Source organism: Hordeum vulgare, chromosome 3H (assembly GCF_904849725.1).
Source record: "Hordeum vulgare subsp. vulgare chromosome 3H, MorexV3_pseudomolecules_assembly, whole genome shotgun sequence".
NCBI lineage: Eukaryota > Viridiplantae > Streptophyta > Magnoliopsida > Poales > Poaceae > Hordeum > Hordeum vulgare.
The window spans coordinates 30,139,614-30,157,942 of NC_058520.1; the positions used below are offsets into that span (position 1 = coordinate 30,139,614).

General features: G+C 44.2%; 2 protein-coding genes across 4 annotated transcripts; one reads left to right on the forward strand and one right to left on the reverse strand.

The window, feature by feature from the left end:
* Positions 1–6,081: 6,081 nt before the first annotated feature.
* On the forward strand, positions 6,082–11,538 carry LOC123442775 (glyoxysomal fatty acid beta-oxidation multifunctional protein MFP-a-like). 2 transcript variants are annotated; one of them, XM_045118906.1, is made up of 18 exons: positions 6,082–6,398; positions 7,188–7,259; positions 7,420–7,485; positions 7,586–7,642; positions 7,735–7,802; positions 7,884–7,965; positions 8,409–8,464; positions 8,557–8,859; positions 8,945–9,031; positions 9,104–9,278; positions 9,378–9,499; positions 9,583–9,746; positions 9,822–10,076; positions 10,215–10,336; positions 10,454–10,575; positions 10,680–10,828; positions 10,913–11,051; positions 11,234–11,538. In XM_045118906.1, the coding sequence occupies exons 1-18, from the start codon at positions 6,302–6,304 to the stop codon at positions 11,270–11,272; spliced, it is 2,175 nt and encodes a 724-aa protein (XP_044974841.1). In that variant the 5' UTR covers positions 6,082–6,301; the 3' UTR covers positions 11,273–11,538. The 2 variants fall into 2 exon arrangements, with proteins under 2 accessions (XP_044974841.1, XP_044974842.1); XM_045118907.1 differs by lacking the exons at positions 7,420–7,485; positions 7,586–7,642; positions 7,735–7,802; positions 7,884–7,965 and having other exon boundaries at positions 6,176–6,398.
* A 702-nt stretch (positions 11,539–12,240) lies between these two features.
* On the reverse strand, positions 12,241–16,544 carry LOC123442776 (putative uncharacterized protein DDB_G0270496). 2 transcript variants are annotated; one of them, XM_045118908.1, is made up of 14 exons: positions 16,387–16,544; positions 15,382–15,586; positions 15,189–15,301; positions 15,013–15,085; positions 14,811–14,885; positions 14,582–14,692; positions 14,434–14,473; positions 14,297–14,360; positions 13,569–13,671; positions 13,372–13,467; positions 13,250–13,279; positions 12,867–12,969; positions 12,702–12,786; positions 12,241–12,628 (listed from the first exon to the last, which is right to left on the reverse strand). In XM_045118908.1, exons 2-14 carry the CDS (start codon positions 15,553–15,555, stop codon positions 12,502–12,504), a joined length of 1,194 nt encoding a protein of 397 aa, XP_044974843.1. In that variant the 5' UTR covers positions 15,556–15,586; positions 16,387–16,544; the 3' UTR covers positions 12,241–12,501. The 2 variants fall into 2 exon arrangements, with proteins under 2 accessions (XP_044974843.1, XP_044974844.1); XM_045118909.1 differs by having other exon boundaries at positions 15,400–15,586; positions 16,387–16,542.
* Positions 16,545–18,329: the final 1,785 nt, after the last annotated feature.

An 18,329-nucleotide genomic window follows, 5' to 3' on the forward strand; every position in this document is an offset into this window, starting at 1 on the left:
ATTGCCTCTCCGATGATGCGTGAGTAGTTCACCATAGACCTTCGGGTCCATAGCTAGTAGCTAGATGGCTTCTTCTCTCTCTTGGATCTTCAATACAAAGTTCTCCATGATCTTAATGGAGATTGATAACCCACAAGTATAGGGGATCGCAACAGTTTTCGAGGGTAGAGTATTAAACCCAAATTTATTGATTCGACACAAGGGGAAGCCAAAGAATATTCTCAAGTATTAGCAGTTGAGTTGTCAATTCAACCACACCTGAAAGACTTAGTATCTGCAGACAAGTATCAGTAGCAAAGTAGTATGATAGCAACAGTAGCAACAGTAACCAGTAGCAGCAAAGTGACAGCAGTAGCAGCAGAGTAACAGTAGCAGCAGAGTAACAGTAGCAGTAGTGACAGCAGTAGCGGCAAAGTAACATAGCAAGGGCCGGTAGGAAAAACTTGTAGGCATTGGATCGGTGATGGATGATTATGCCGGATGTTATTCACCATGCAACAGTTATAACACGGAGAGATATGTAACTAGCTCCAATTCGTCAATGTAATGTAGGCATGTATTCCGTATGTAGTCATACGTGCTTAGGGAAAAGAACTTGCATGACATCTATTGTCCATCCCTCCCGTGGCAGCGGGGTCCTAATGGAAACTACGATATATTAAGGTTCTCCTTTTAATAAAGAATCAGACCAACGCATTAACACTTGGTGAATACATGAACTCCTCATACTATGGTCATCTCCGGGAGTGGTTCCGGCTATTGTCACTCCGGGGTTGCCGGGTCATAACACATAGTAGGTGACTACAACTTGCAAGATAGGATCAAGAACACACATATATTGGCGACAACATAATAGGTTCGGATCTGAAATCATGGCACTCGGGCCCTAGTGACAAGCATTAAGCATGGCAAAGTAGTAGCAACATCAATCTCAGAACATAGTGGATACTAGGGATCAATCCCCGTCAAAACTAACTCGATTACATGATAGATCTCATCCAACCCATCATCGTCCAGCAAGCCTACGATGATATTACTCACGAACGGTGAAGAGCATCATGGAATTGGCGATGAAGGAAGGTTGGTGATGACGATGGCGACGATCTCCCCTCTTCGGAGCCCAGACCGGACTCCAGATTTGCCCTCCAGAGGAAGAACAGGAGGTGGCGGCGCCTCCGTATCGTAAAACGCGATGAACTCTTCTCCTTGATTTTTTTTCCAGACGAAAGGGACTAAATAGAGCTGAGATTGGAGGCGGTGGAGAAACGTGGGCCCCACAAGCCTGCCAGGCGCGGCCAAGGGGGGGCGCCTGGTGGGCTTGTGGGCTCTCAGCTCCACCCCTCCGGTTGATTCTTGCGCCAGTATTTTTTATATATTCCACAAAAAATCCCCGTAAATTTCCAGGTCATTCCGAGAACTTTTATTTCTGCGCAAAAACAACACCATGGCAATTCTGCTGAAAACAGCGTTAGTCCGGGTTAGTTCCACTCAAATCATGCAAATTAGAGTCCAAAACAAGGGCAAAAGAGTTCGGAAAAGTAGATACGACGGAGACGTATCATAGATCTATTTGATGTAACTTTCTTTTGTGGTGTGTTTGTCGAGATCCGATGAATTGTGGATTTATGATCAGATTATCTATGAATATTATTTGAGTCTCCTCTGATTTCTTATATGCATGATTTCGTATCCTTGTAATTCTCTTCGAGTTATGGGTTTCATTTGGCCAACTTGATCTATAATATATACGTGCAATGGGAGAAGTGCTTGGTTTTTGGTTCATACCGTGCGGTGTTCTCACCTAGTGACAGAAGGGGTAGCGAGGCACGCATCGTGTTGTTGCCATCAAGGGTAAAAAGATGGGGTTTATATCATATTGCATGAATTTATCCCTCTACATCATGTCATCTTGCTTAAGGCGTTACTCTGTTTGTTATGAACTTAATACACTAGATGCATGCTAGATAGCGGTCGATGTGTGGAGTAATAGTAGTAGATGCAGAAAGTATCGGTCTACTTGTCTCGGACGTGATGCCTATATGTATGACCATTGCCTTAGATATCGTCATGACTTTGCGCGATTCTATCAATTGCTCGACAGTAATTCGTTCACCCACCGTAATACTTGCTATCATGAGAGAAGCCTCTAGTGAACACTATGGCCCCCAGGTCTATTTTACACATTATATATTCAGATCTACATACAAAAATACCTTGCTGCACTTTTATTTATTTATTTATATTTACCTATTATCACTATCAGATCTCACCTTGCAAGTAATCGTAAAGGGATTGACAACCCCTTTATCGCGTTGGGTGCAAGTTTGTTTGTCTTTGCGTAGGTGCCTTGGTGCCTCATCTTGATACTCCTACTGGATTGATACCTTGGTTCTCAAACCGAGGGAAATACTTATCTCTACTTTGCTGCATCACCCTTTCCTCTTCAAGGGAAAAACCAACGCAAGCTCAAGAAGTAGTAGTGCTATGTCATTCATAATTTCCTGATATAAGGTAAAAGGTATAGCACTAACAATAGCACCAATGTCACATAATCCATGATAACAGTGATCTCTAATCTTAACAGAAACAGCTGGTGTGCCAGCAATTAATTTATTTTTGTCTAACTCATCCCGCTTGTTTCTAACAGGTTTTGCAATTCTAGTGGCTTCAGCATAGAAGTAAATAGCGTGTCTATCAATATTATCAACTAGGAGATCCTTAACCATAGCAATATTAGGTTATACATTTATTTGTTCATAGGGTTTAGGTGTTCTAATATTGCTTTTATTAACCATAATTGTAGCTTAGCATGTTCCTTAATTCTAAAAGGAAAAGGTGGTTTCTCAATGTAAGCAATAGGAACAACTTGATCAACATGGCTAACAATTATTTCCTCCTTAACCTTAATGGGTTCCTGAAATAATTTCAATGGGTGGATGAAATTTAAACCACTTATCCTTAGGGAGATCAACATGAGTCGCAAATGATTCAGAGAAAGAAGGTACTATCTTAGAGTCAAGCCCACATTTATCTCTAAGCTTATGAAAAGTATCAGTTTCCATAAAAGATTTAACACAATCAAACTCAAGCTTTATACCTTACTCTTTACCTTTGTTGAGTTCCCAATCTTCAGAGTTGCATTTAATTCTTTCAGAAGATCCCATTTGAATTCAATATTTCTATTCATGTAGGAGCCAATGGAAGAAGAATCGAGTATTAATTGATCATCATGAGAAAGCCGAGCATAGAAATTTTGTATAATCATTTTTCTTGAGAGTTCATGGTTGGGGAAAGTGTGCATCATGGATTTAAGCCCCCCCAAGCTTGAGAGATGCTTTCTCCTTCACAAGATCAGAAATTATATGTATAGTTCCGGTCATGATGAACTAGATGCATAGGACAAAACTTCTGATGAAATTCCAGCTTCAAGCGATTCCAGTCCCATGATCCAACATCATCCAATAGCCTATACCACATCAGTGCTTTTCCCTCCAAAGATAAAGGGAAAACCTTCTTCTTAACTTTGTCCTCGGATAAACCTGCAAGCTTAAACAATTTACAAATCTCATCTACATATATCAAGTGGTAATCATGATGAGTTGTACCGTCTCCTGCATAAGGATTAACTAGTAGTTTCTCTAACATACCTGAAGGAATCTCGTAATAAATATTTTCAGAAAGTTCGGTAGGTTGAGGGGCAACTTTTTCCACTTCTCGTCGGGGTGAAGATACCCCAAACAGACCCTTCAAAGGATTACTATCCGTAGTAACAAGCAATGGTAAATTTCAGCATGTATCGGAAATGTTTCCTTACGAAATTCCACTTACCAAAGGCGCTACACTCCCCCGAAACGGCGCCAGAAAATAGTCTTGATGACCCTCAAGTATAGGGGATCAATCATAGTCCTTTCGATAAATAAGAGTATCAAACCCAACGAGGAGAAAAAGAAAATGATAAGCGGTCTCACCAAGGTATTCTCTGCAAGTGTTGTGAGTAAAAATGATAGATAGTTTTGTAGCAAGATAATTCATAACAAGTGACAAGTAACAATAGTAATAAGTGTGCAGCAAGATAGCCCAATCCTTTTTATAGCAAAGGATGGGCCCGAATTAACTCTTATATAAAGCAAAGCGCTCCCGAGGACACATGGGAATTTCCGTCTAGTCATTTCATCATGTTTAGTTGATTCACGTTCGTTATTTTGATAATTTGATATGTGGGTGGACCGGTGCTAAGGAGTTGTTCTTACTTGAACAAACAACCCACTTATGATTACACCCTCTCGCAAGCATCTGCAACTACGAAAGAGGAATTAAGATAAATCTAACCATAACATGAAACATATGGATCCAAATTAGCCCCTTATAAAATAACGCATAAACTAGGGTTTAAGCTTCTGTCACTCTAGCAACCCACCATCTATGTATTACTCCATAATGCCTTCCCTTAGGCCAATTAGATGGTCAAGTGTCATGTAGTCGACGTTCACATGACACCACTAAGGAAACAACAACATACATATCATCAAAATATCGAACGAATATCAACTTCACATGATTACTTATAACAAGACTTCTCTCATGTCCTCTAGAACAAAAGTAGCTACTCACACATCATCAACATGCTCAAGATCAGAGGTGTAATAATGATGATTAAGGATCTAAACTAATATCTTCCACCAAGTAAACCAACAAACCTCAACTACAAGATGTAATCAACACTACTAGTAACCCGCGGGTACCAATCTAAGTTTTTGAGACAAATTTTGAATACAAGAGATGAACTAGGGTTTGAGATGAGATGGTGTTGGTGAAGATGTTGATGAAGATTGGTCATCCCACCAAGGAGGAAGCGTTGGTGGTGACGATGGCTTCGATCTCCCCCTCCTGGAGAGAAATTTTCCCGCAGAATCACTTTGTCGGAGAGCTGACGGCACTTCTTCTCGAAAGTATCTTCTTATTATTTTTTCTAGGTCAAAACACACCCTATAGCAGAAGAGGGAGGTTAGGGCGCCTACGAGGGGCCCACAAGCTAACATGTGCCTAGGAGATGGGCGCGCCCTGTTGGCTTGTGGCCAGCAGGTAGCCCCCTACCAGTATATTGTTGGCCCATAAATTCACATATATTCCATAAAAAAAGTTTCAGGACAATTGGAGTCCAGTGATTTTTCACCCTTTTTCTTGGTTTTCACGTCTAGACTTCCAATTCCCGGCAATTTTCTCTTTGTGACGTACCTTATAAATTAAGAGAGAAAAGACATAAGAATTGTATGATGAAGTGGAATAATGGATAAGAATACTATAAATATCGATAGGAAATCATGATGCAAAATTGACGTATCATTGAGCAACGGGGTAATCGATCATACACCTCGCCTAACGGACTAACGGCCTAACAACGGAACCTAACATTGGGGAGAGGGGGTGTTGCTTACCGCATCGAAGATGAGGGCGACAAAGGGGGCATGGTTGAGTCAAGAACGAGCATACAGCGGCCAAATGGAAGAGCAGCAACAGTTCCTACTGTCACATCTGCTGTCGTCGCCGCCGCTTGCACAGATATGAGTCACCACCGCAGGAGGTGGTGATGCTAGAGGAAGAGGTTCTCCTAGAGGTAGCGGTGACCGAGTAAATGAGTTGGGAGGAGCATAGATTTGGCGTCGCGTCCGATTTCCATCTCCTACCATCTTCACTCGCTTTCGTCCTGCCACCCGCATACAAGCTTGCGCCGCCCTCAGTCTGATTCTGTAAAAACTGCCGACTCGATAGTTTCTAAAGGCCCAGGTTGTTCGTTAGAAACTGTCGACTAAGGACTGCTTTAAGTTTCGTGCCGATCCGCTCCGTTCGACGACAAGGGAGTTTTTTTTTTTTTTTGAACCACGATGGTAAGGGAGTTGACTGCCGGTGCGGTACCGGTACTATTACCAAACACACATTCTGTGGTTGAACCGGGTCTGGTTAAACCGGATGCGGGCAACCAAACGCCTCCAAGGCGAACCATGGTCGGACGGACGCAGCCCGTTGGCACCCAGATTTGCCGTCACGTTTAATAATCGGGATCGGCCTCCGCAACCGCACTCCAGAGCTCACAAGGGACGGAGGTTTGATGGCGCCAGCGCAGCGCAACAGCCCTCTGCATCTACACCAGCCGCTATAAATGAAATTCCGTTTGGAGGATACTCTAGCAGATTAATAAAGGCATCCCGCAAGCTCACGACTCCCCCAAGCAACCTCGGCTCAGCGAGACCTGCAAGAAACAAGCACCGGGCGGGCGGCAGGCAGGCGATCTTGGGAGCGCGCGATGGCGGCCAAGGGGACGACCGAGATGGAGGTGGGCGGCGACGGCGTCGCCGTCATCACCATCTGCAACCCGCCAGTCAACTCCCTCTCCATCGATGGTAATAGCACCGCACCGGCAGCACCCATCCCCGTCTTGGATCCCATCCCAGTCTGTTGCTCTGCCTGTTTTATCTTCTCTTTTCTGTTGAATTCTCCTTGGTGTTTGATGGGGGGAGCGTGATTCGCTGCCAAGAACTGTGTCTCTAGGCTTAATTTTGCCTCCGTGATTCACTTCAAGATTGGGGGCCTGTGTGTTGTTGGGGGCAACTTTCCGGTGGAGGCGCACACGCACAGCCACAGACACACGTAATCAACGCCGGCCGGCGAGATTCCAGGTCGGAGAGAGACACACACACACACACACATACATACACAGCCAAGACAAGGATTTGGTCCTTCAACATTGGGGATTTTTGTTTCTCCCAGCTCACTCTGCTTTGCTGGGTAGAGGAATTTAGTAGCAGCTTAGCGCTTTACAGAATCAGAAATTTAGCTTAGCGCTTTTTGCGTGATCTAACTGCCGCCTATAGTCAAAACTGTTCTTGTCACCTGTTAGGCTGCTGTTACAACAACTATGCTACGGGTAACAATTAAAACTGACTGTTTCGCCAATCCTTTGAAGCAAAATCACATGGCATTCTACAAACCATCTGTGGCTGATGACCACAGGTTTATACCCCGAACAATCGGCCGACATTAGCGCAAGTTGTTCTCCTCCTAACATAAGCATTCGTAGGATAGTTAGCTGGAATGTAATTAGAAGCTATTGCCTCTGAGGATTATATAAAATATTATTGACAAATCTTTTGGTGATGTTAGTTTTCACCATGACTTCTTCTTTCTTTCAGTACTGCTAAGCTTAAAGGAAAGCTATGAAGAAGCTCTTCAGAGGAAGGATGTCAAAGCTATTGTTGTTACAGGTATTTGTCAGTTCTTTTTTCTAGGCAACTGAGGGCGCAGCCTGACCCACCTTCTCCATGCCCGGGCGCGCTAGCTGTCCCCATGTCTGTGCATTTGAAGAACCAAACACTATTTGTTTCAGTGAGGAAACCTTTTCTTGTTATTTCAAACCTTTCGCAGGGAAAGGAGGAAAATTTTCTGGAGGATTCGATATTAGTTCCTTTGGTGATCTTCACAGCGGAAAAAGTATTTTATACTCGTCTCATTGTGTTATTCTTGTCGTTTCATTGCTGTTTGAATATTAATTCTATAAATCTCATCATTGTTTTACATTTGTTTCTAACAGTTGAGCAGCCAAAGGTTGGTTACATATCAATTGACATTCTCACTGAACTTCTGGAAGGTATATGATCAGTCTGCCTTGTCTCTTGATTCGTTAGTGTACAGAGGTAGTAATTTTTGTTGAATATCTCCCGTACTTATTGTGTTAAACAGGAGCAACAAAGCCATCAGTGGCTGCAATTGATGGTCTTTGTCTTGGCGGAGGATTAGAAGTTTCCATGGTACTTTTCTTCTTTATCCTTCCCTAGATCAGTTGAATCAAGAGGTTTTATCTTACATGATTTTTTTCTGTGTTATATTAGGCATGCCATGCACGTATTTCAACTCCCACTGCTCAATTAGGTCTTCCAGAACTTCAACTTGGGATAATTCCAGGATTTGGAGGTAAAATTATATCTTTTCATATCTCGTTTATGTTACATTTTCTTTGTAGCACCCAGAGACAATTCATTATTTAAATCCTTTTATACATAAAGTGAAGTAGCTCTTAAACCATGCACTTTCCTGTTAGTTTTGTACTTTAGCACAGAAACTGCTTAATGTAATGTTTGTGGTTTTTTAAACACCCAGAAATATATTAGGGCTCATCACTTGTCAACTTGTTGTGTCAAACTAGCTTGTAGGCTCTATGCACAGTAAAACAACCATACTTCTCATAATACGAGATGGGTACTGCATCCGCATCATGGATGTTTTGTTTGTCATCCCTAGTTTATTTAAATACGAACGATATGGACTCCACTGTTGCTTTGTATCTTTTCTGTCATATACTTACCCCCAATATGAACTGGATTTTCAATGTGATGACCCATATGCATAATTTATAGGAACGCAGCGACTCCCACGTCTTGTTGGACTGACAAAGTCACTTGAAATGATGTTGGTAAATACTGCTTTGGAGCCTGTTTTCTTTTCTGTGACTTAACTGGTTTAAATTCAACCACTTCACCTAACTAAACAACCCATTTGCATCAGCTATCCAAGCCAATTAAGGGCGAAGAGGCACACCAACTGGGTCTTGTTGATGCCTTGGTTTCTCCTAATGATTTGGTGAATACTGCTCGTCGTTTGGCTTTGGATATCTGTGAGCTCAGAAAGCCATGGATCAAAAGCCTTTACAAGACCGACAAACTGGAACCCCTTGGTGAGGCTAGGGAGATTCTCAAGTTTGCAAGGGCTCAAGCTCGAAAGCAGGCTGCAAATCTTGAACACCCACTTATTTGTATTGATGTCATTGAAGAAGGTATAGTTTCAGGACCTCGAGCTGGGCTCTGGAAGGTACTTGATGCTATTACTGCTACTTTATTTAATTTTCCTGTTATGAATACAGAATTTTGGATTCACTTCTGTAATGTACATGCAGGAAGCAAACGCATTCCAGGGCCTTCTTTTCTCAGATACATGTAAAAGCTTACTTCATGTATTCTTCTCTCAGCGTGCAACATCAAAGGTATGAAGGACATTTTTTCTAATTGTTACTATCAAATTACATCATGTCTTAATCCTCTAAAATATGCGACAGGTTCCTGGTGCTACAGACCTGGGTTTGATGCCTAGGAAAATAATGAAAGTCGCCATTCTAGGTGGTGGGCTTATGGGTTCTGGAATTGCTACTGCAATGATACTGAGTAACTATCCTGTGCTGCTGAAAGAAGTAAATGAGAAATTTCTGAATGCTGGAATTGACAGGATCAAAGGTACTACAAATAGGATCCAGCCTCTCCATATCTTACTTTTTCTGGGAATCTCTTACGCTGCATCTTTGAAAAAAAATAATCACTGGTTCGCTCCACCAGCCAATTTGCAGAGTCGTGTGAGGAAAGGAAAAATGACAGAGGAGAGATACGAGAAGGCTTTGTCTCTTCTCAGTGGTGCCCTTGGTTATGAAAAGTTCAAAGAAGTGGACTTAGTCATCGAGGCAAGTCTTAAACCTTATTAATGACCTGGAATTAATTACAGTTAGCTATTTATGCTTAACTCTGTTATTTCTCACAATTGTAGGCGGTTATTGAGAATGTGAAGTTGAAGCAGCAAATATTTGCGGACTTGGAGAAGTACTGCCCTTCCCATTGCATCCTTGCTACCAACACATCTACAATTGATCTTAATCTAATTGGAGAGAAAACAAAGTCCCAAGACCGTATTGTTGGTGCACACTTCTTTAGGTAATGCAGCGTATATTGATTGATGTACAGTAATTCTGGATGTACATCCATTAATTGATTGCACTACGTATGCAGTCCTGCGCATGTGATGCCACTCCTGGAAATAGTTCGTACCCAGCACACTTCAGCACAGGTTGTTGTTGACTTGCTGGATGTCGGGAAGAGGATCAAGAAGACACCAATAGTGGTTGGGAATTGCACTGGTTTCGCAGTCAACAGGATGTTCTTTCCTTACACCCAGTCAGCACTCCTGTTTGTTGATTATGGTCTGGATGTTTACAAGATCGATCGTGCATGTACCAAATTTGGAATGCCCATGGGTCCATTCAGGTCAGATAAACAATTCTGTATCGTTTTCCTGAATATATATATGCTCCTATGACATTATTAACATTTTGTATGATAGTTTTTGAGCGATGCCAGATGGACTCAGTCTAGCTGCTAACTATTTTATGTATATATATGCAGGCTTGCAGATCTTGTTGGTTTTGGTGTTGCTGTGGCTACTGGTATGCAGTACCTTGAAAATTTTCCGGACAGAGTCTACAAGTCCATGCTAATCCCTATTATGATGGAGGACAAAAGAGCAGGTAAATTTTATCAAACAGCACCAGTATATCATGCATATTTGTTCTTTTGCAGTTAATGTCTGTACATTGTACTGGTTTCTGAAATGTGTTACCATGATTGACCAACCATTCATGTAGGCGAAGCCAGTCGGAAGGGATTTTACAAGTACGAGGATAAGAGGAAGGCAACTCCTGATCCTGAAATTATGACGTATATTCAGAAATCTAGGAGCATGGCAGGAGTCACTCCAGACGCTGAGGTTTGGTTTGGTTCATCTTTTGATTTTTGGCTAATCTCTGTTGTATTTTCTTGCAAAAGAAACAAGTTGCTCTAGGGCTAAAACTTCCTGCATAAACATGTCAGTTGATGAAGCTAAGTGACAAGGACATAGTTGAGATGGTGTTCTTCCCGGTCATAAACGAAGCGTGCCGTGTCCTTGATGAGGGCATTGCAGTAAAGGCGTCAGATCTTGACATCGCCTCAATCTTTGGCATGGGATTCCCACCTTACAGGTGCCTCTCACTATGAACCCTACAGGTCCTGTTGTAGAGATTTACTAGCAACTACTTACTTGCCCGTGGTGTAAAATATTGCAGGGGAGGGGTCATGTTGTGGGGAGATTCCATCGGCGCAAAATACATCCACGAAAAGTTGCAGCAGTGGGCGAAGCGGTACGGCAGCTTCTTCGAGCCTTGCTCCTACCTCGCCGAAAGAGCGGCGAAAGGGATTCCTCTGGTGAGCATGAGTGCCATTTCGTTTCAGCTGAAAACTTTAATGCCCGTTTTCCCCACTAAAGTGCTCGTAGTTTCTATTTGTTTCAGCCAGAATGAGAGCCAATTTTAGATCGCCAATTAATTCTTCTTGTTCTGATACAGTGAAATGTGATACATTTATATAATGCTGATTTTCATGTGCAGAGTGCACCCGCAGCAAGTCAGGTCAAGGCCCGGCTATAGATGGTGATAGGTCTGGTGTTTCTGTCAGCTGAAGGAATTATGTCACGAGTAATAATGCGTGAAGAAGGTGGTGATTAGTGGAGGGAGCTGAATAATAATAACACGTGAGCTGTATATTAGAACGCACAGGAAAACGTAATCAATTGCGGTTGGACCCTTGAATGAGGTTTATGTAATATATGCAATTGATTTTTACTCAATTTTTTTTTGTTACACCACGGATCCGTCCCGAAACAGTGTGAATGTCTAAACCTGAATTTCTGGAACAGAGTGTGCTCAATGTGCTGGTATGCTGAATCTGAACCACACAACCTGAACCTGAACTCCCTTTTTCTTAGTCATTCTCGCAAAGCTTTATCCATCTAGCCATGATGTTTATACAGGAACTAACGTAGGATCGTTAGTATGGCCTAAACAGACATGGTGGCCAATACCAAGAGAAAGAGATTTGCGACGAGCCGACGAGGTTGTGAGCTTCAGAATTAAAGTTTCTAAGCTCATGGGTAAAGCTACATGAAGAACATATCCCTTTGCATTGAGACCTAGCCAGTTTTCTCTTGACCTGCCCTTTTTGGCCGATCAATGCAGCTCCAGTCAGAAGGTGGAGCGTGATTATGAATGTGAAGCCGCAGAACATACCCCCACTGTCTTTATTTACTCTACATATTAGTTTTGCCACAAGAGTTTGACCAAGCTTATAGAAACAACATGAACATTTACAATAACAAATCTAATGGTACTGATTTAACATTGTACCATGTTAATAACTTTTTCTATAAAGTCGATCAAAGTTCATAAAATTTAATTGAAGGCAAAGCTAAATAGAGTACATAAAAACGGAGGGAGTAATAGCCCCCATGATGTTGTATGTCAATTAGTTGCTCAGATAAGAGATATGTATGCACTATCAGAGCTATTTATTAGTTTACAACTTTTATGACCCTGCTTTCTTTCCCAAGAGCAAAAAAAAAAGGTGAAAAATACTTGATTTCATAAATCACGGTTTAAGAATACATCGATAACTCTCTTGCTTATCCTCTTCTATGTTTAACAGATGAAGAATCCGAAGGCATCTTACTAATCAGATCAGCAACTGATATTCATAACACTCATCTTCTACATAGGTCATGCATGCGTGGGTACAAGTTTTGTAGTGTTACTGCAGTTTCACATATTAGCATCCATCACGCGAAAAATAGCTTGAACAACATTTTGGACACCTCCTAAAATCAGACCGCGGCTGACTTCTGCAGGTTGCCCATTCCAAACAAATTCTCGAACAATTTCGAAGCCATTGGAGGAACCGTCATAGGCACCGGGGCCATGAAATTAGCAATCTTCTCGTGAACACTGTACCTGAAAACTCACATAAACAAGTTAATACAAAATTGCCGACAAGAAAAAACAACTGCACCCGAAGTCACTCTACCTTATCTTTCTGCTTTTTGAAGCGCGGCGATCAACGAGTTTTCTTTTCTTATTCTGCTTCTTCCTCAGAGCATAAAATGCAGACTCTGCAACAATTGCAGCAGCATGGCTCATCAATTCATTCAGGGCTAAAAAAAACTAGTGCAATTGTTGGATATGAACTAACCAGATGCTCCTCCTGTATCACACGACTCGAGAAACTCCTTGAGAAGTTGATGATAAAATTCAGAGTCATCAATAAGTTCAGGATCACCTTCCACATCCTTCCCCTGAGTTGAACATCCCCGAAATCAGTCTAATTTAATTAATTGATAACTGAGGCTACATGAATTTTCACCTCAATATAATAACTGAACTATACTAGACTACACCCTCCATCTGGAATTAGTTGACGGTAAAACGGATATATCTAGACGTATTTAGTGCTACATACAACCGTTTAAGCATCAACTAATTCCGGACGGAGGAAGTACATAACACCAAATTTGAATAGAAGAGACAGGCAGGCAAGCTTGAAATTATTCCAAGTAAAGAATGAAGTGCTCAAACCTCCACGGTAGTAGCAGACTCTGCTGCACTCTGCAAAATGAATGAGAAGAGACAAATTATTCACTATAACTAGGAGCATAAATAAGACCGGCGGCCCTTTATAATAGATGCATTTAAAATACCTCCCCGAATACACCAACATCAGATTTTCGCAAGTACATCCGGTTAATCATCCTGCTTGGGTCTCTCATGTAACCAGCAACTTGGTCACTTATGTTCTGTTCTCATACAACATGGGAAAGCAAAGGTCTTATCTTTTTAAATCCAGACGTGTTCCACAACAAAAAATTACTAGTAGTTAAATAGGCATTCAACCTACCTGATTAAATGCGTGCAACTTTCCTTTCAGTGCAGCAGCGCCAGTTGTGACCTGTGTTTTCCTCTGCCATTTATCTATCTCAGTATTTCTGAACGGGGTTATCCTGTACAAAAATCATGATGTCAAACCGGTTTATTTTTGTACCCGTACAGAAAGTTAAGTAAAAAAAACCAAAAAAATCATATAGGTGCAATCTGACAAGTTCTAGAACTGACAAACCAAGTTTGGGTTTCCAATTTCCCTTCTTTTAACAGAAAATACCAGCTTAGAGCCTTTACGTTAGTTTCAGTATCCTTATAATCCTTCATTTTGTGTGCGCTAACTTAAGGATTCACCAATATGGTGGAACTAATTCCTTCTGTTGGGGGATGTTAATCCCAATGCAAGTTGCAATGTTCACCAACATTAATCAGGGACATGTAGCAAGTTGCAATAAAGAAAACAAAGGTCTTGTAAAGATGAAACCAAAATAAATAAATAAAAATTAACAGAAACAAACAAACAATTCACTAACTCAAAGACATATAGGAAACTATTATAACAAAGGACCAGGGAAGAGTTTAGATGATCCGATTTCAAGCACAAAACACATTCTACTAACATGATATGGTAAGCATACAAGTGCAGAACTGCATAGTGTTGATTAACAAAAGATATGCTGTCATGCAAGACACTGTAGCATATCCTACAGTACTTCATCACAGTTTCTGTTACTGCAAAAAGTTTACCTTGTCTGCACCTTCTGTACTTGCAACCACTCATCATCCTCTCCATTTGAGTCAGGCAATGTATCTGTCATTAAGTCAGGATTAACAAACGTTTCAAGGCATCTTTCAGAATGAGAAGGACTGGACAGAAGTATCACCATTCACACCCTTTGCAGCCTGGTTCCGCTCCAGTAAAGCCTACAGGTAGTTTTGGAAAACATATTGTTCACAGTAAGAAAACCAGGAACAACTACAGTATAGTGGTAGCATGGCACTGAAGCAAAAAACATGAGCAGGTAAGCGAACCTCCTGCAGCTCCAGCATGCAACCGAGAGTCTGTTTCGATGAGTCCAACAGATCAACATATGCTTGCTCTATCTCCTGATCGTGACTGCAGAACCTTGACTTGGATGGATCCTGCAAGAACAGAAAAAAAATATGTTAGAATGCTGCCTACATTCTTCAGAAGTAAAATCGATGAAGACGAAGAAACGAAGGTGCATGTTCTGGCAGTCATATGAGAGAAACAACGGACCCTGGGAAGCTTGTTTGAAGTGGAGAACGCCTTTTGCAGCAAGAATCTCATTTCCAGTGTCTTATCCCATAGCGCCTAGAGTAAACAACAATTGGATGTAAAGGTTAACAGTTTAAAGCTTAAACACTGAATGTAAAGGATAGCTCTGCAATTAAACATGATCGTGGTGAGTAGATGTTATGCAAAGCACATAAGAAAATACCTTTTGGTTTTTGACTGCCTGGCCTCTCGAGACATCGTCGTCCCTGTGTTGTTTCAAGGTTTGAAGAATGCTTCTGCAAGGTAGAAGAGAAGAATATAAGTGAGATGATGAAGCAGATACTAGAGTAAATTGTGTGAAAGGGAGGCATGGCGAAGAAGGGCGGAAGGAGACATTACTGCTGATTGGCCTGGAGGGTGCGATACTGCTGCTCAAGCTCCCCCATCTCACCATCATCCTCCTCCTCATGGAAGCTCTCCTCATCTTCATCCTCCTCCTCCTCCTCGTCACTCTAACAAGAGAGAGATAGACACAAAACAGCTAAGTAACCTATACCCCTCAGAGGAAAAGGAAAATGAGAGGGGAGGGTACGGTGGAGGAATTCTGGACATCGTCATCGGCGGCGTTCCCTGTGGAGAAAAATCTGTCCTCTGGATCGGAGTGGTCATCAAGGTGGAGGTCAGAGTCGCTGCCGGAGTCAGAAGAAGCCTCCGGGGGGGAAGGGGAAGGTGCTGCCTTGCGGTGCTTAGGTGCGAGTGGCGCCATCTCCTCCTCAACAGTGTATCGTCAACTAGGCCTGGGTGTTCGGTATAAACCGAAATTTTGTTTAGTACATGTTGTTACTTTTTTGGGGTAAATTTGGTTAGTGACTAAAGCTAACAAAAAATGTCAGTCAAAAAAGCAAAATCGGTATTTCGGTTAACCTAGAAAATCGGTTCTGTGGTCGGTCAATACCGAACTGTACAGGTTCCAGAAATTCAGGTTTAGCACACACTGTTTCAGAAATTCAGGTTTAGACAATCACGCTATTTCGGGACAGGTTCAGGGTTTAACCAAAACAAAAAATGACAAGAGTGCACCTGTAATATAATTTCAGCAGTTAATTACAACTTAACGATCCCCAACTTAATACTATTGTGTTTTGCCAAGCATCGTACCGAGTGGTGCAAACAGTTCGCCCCTCAAGTTCACTGAAAATCAACCTCCAATCTATCGACTTGTTTCCGGGCACAATTCGTCTCTCGTGTCTCAAAACCAGACGAATTCCATCCAAAGCCAGAGTAGAGGGGGAAACCGGCCACGTGTAAGCGGGTTTCCTCTCTCTCCTCACTTACTACCACACCTCATCTCCTTGTTCCTTCTCATTCTCTCTATCTCTATGTAGTGGGCACTTTATCAAGCAGTTGGCGTGCTCGCCTGCAAGTGCCATCTATGCACCATCCACACACGGAACCAGTGCAAGCGCTACTGCTAGAGTATCCATGGGAGGCATACCGAGCAAGCATCCATGTGATGTATGACCTACATACGGAGCTAGTGCAGGAACGGCTGAGCAAGGTTTTGGAAGGCGAAGTACGAGAGGAGCTGCGGACTCACGTTGCCTTGTTTGCGGAGTGCCTGCCGCGGTTGGAGACGCGGGGGAGTAGAACGCCGGGGTGCACCGGCGGTCGCCGGAGCGGAGAGCTGGGGCGCTGTCGTCGTCGGCGGCGGCGAGCACGCTAGGTTTGCGGGGTGAACGATGCTGGGGTGGGAGATGGCACTTCCGCGCATATGGGTTAGGCGTCAAGCAAATGCGCACCCCGTGCGTGCATGGGCCTGGCCCAATTGGGCTTGTTTTGATGTGATGTAAACATGTGCAGTTGATGTGATGTAAACATGTCCAGGAATAGCCCAGGAGCAGCCTGTACAGGGAGCAGCTAAAACGTCCGCAGGGAACGACCCCTGCCCACTCACGTCCGCATCGACAGAAGCAGCAGCACAAGGGCAGATGGATCCGAGAGGGGTGGAGGGAGGAGGAGAACCAACCTCTACGCCGGCGACGAGCTCGCGAGGCGCCGGCCGAGATCTGTTCGCACGAGAGAGACTAGTGGGGGACCAGAGCGGCGCGTCTGGGGGGTGGGAATCGGCAGGGTATGGTTCCCGACACGGCACGTCCGCCGTAATCGTGTCAGGCACGGCACGGCCCGCCTGGGCCCAATTAATACACGGGTCATGCCGTGTCGCCCCGCGTGCCAGCCTCCCAGACCCAAGCACGGCACATGGCTTAATTGGGCCGACCCGCGGCACGCTAATCTCCCGTGCCCCTTCCTTACGAAAAAAAATTCCTAATCTCCCGCGCCCCCCTCCCTCCCGCCTCGCTCCCCCACATCGGTCGGCCCCCGCTGCGCTGACCGCTCTGCCAACGGTCGGCCCCATCTCCCGCGCCCCCCTCCCGCAGTCTCCCGCCCGCCATCGCCTCGCTGAATGCTTGAATTGTTGGTCGCTCGACTCGCGCCCTCCTAATCGTGTCGTGTCGGGCTGGCACGTGGGCTCGTGGTGGCGGCCCGGGCATGATTAGGCCGTGCCAGGCCGGGCCCATCTCATGCCTGGCCTGCGAGCAACCGTGCTGGCCCGTCAGGCACGGCCTGTTTTGCCAGGTATGAGAGAAACCCTACCCTCTTTATCCCGTGGGTGTGGGCGGTCGGTGCACACACGGGTGGAGCCTCGCGGAAACGCGTCGTTTCCGCTCAGCCTGGCTCGGGCCTCGGGGTAGTCGGATGACCACAAGAATACAAGATGAGCACATAGATGCTCGGATGACCACAAGAATACAAGATGAGCACACGGATGCACCAGGCTCACCTGCCAGAGAGAGGTGGATGTTTGGGCTTGAGGGGTCAATCTATACCTAATAATAAAGTGGCTATTGCTTCCGTCGGAAAACCCACCGCGATATTTTTATAAAAGAGCCCCTGTAATTTTTGTTATCCAACCCGCGCTCCATCATTTATCTGCAATGCAAAAGGAAAAAATAATTCGCTGCAAAAATTATACCTGTACGCATCGCCTCCTCCCGTCGACCCTGGGCCACCCTAGCCTGTGCCCAGGCTGCCGCCACACCACTCGCCGCCGCGGTCGACCTCAACCGCCACCGCTGCCGATCTCAACCCACCCGCCTCCGCGGCCGTACCTCTCCCCGCTCACTGCCCCCTCGAGCGCATCGCGTCGACCCTGGTCCACCCTGGCATGTGCCCAGGCCGTTGCCACACCACTCGCCGCCGCGGCCGACCTCAACCACCACTATTGTCGATCTCAACCCACCCGCCTCCGCGGTCGTACCTCTGCCCGCTTGCTGCCCCCGTTTCGGCGCTCGAGCACAGCTTCTGGATCAAATCAACGTGACAGCTACAGTGACTAGGGATGATGCGTCTGCAAGATGCAGAAAAGCGGCGGCGCGCGGATAAGGCACGGCGGAGCGAAGTACTTGCAGGTGGAGGCGGGCCTCCATGGCTCACACGGGGAACTTTGAGGTTATGGCGCGGCAACGACGACTCCTTATG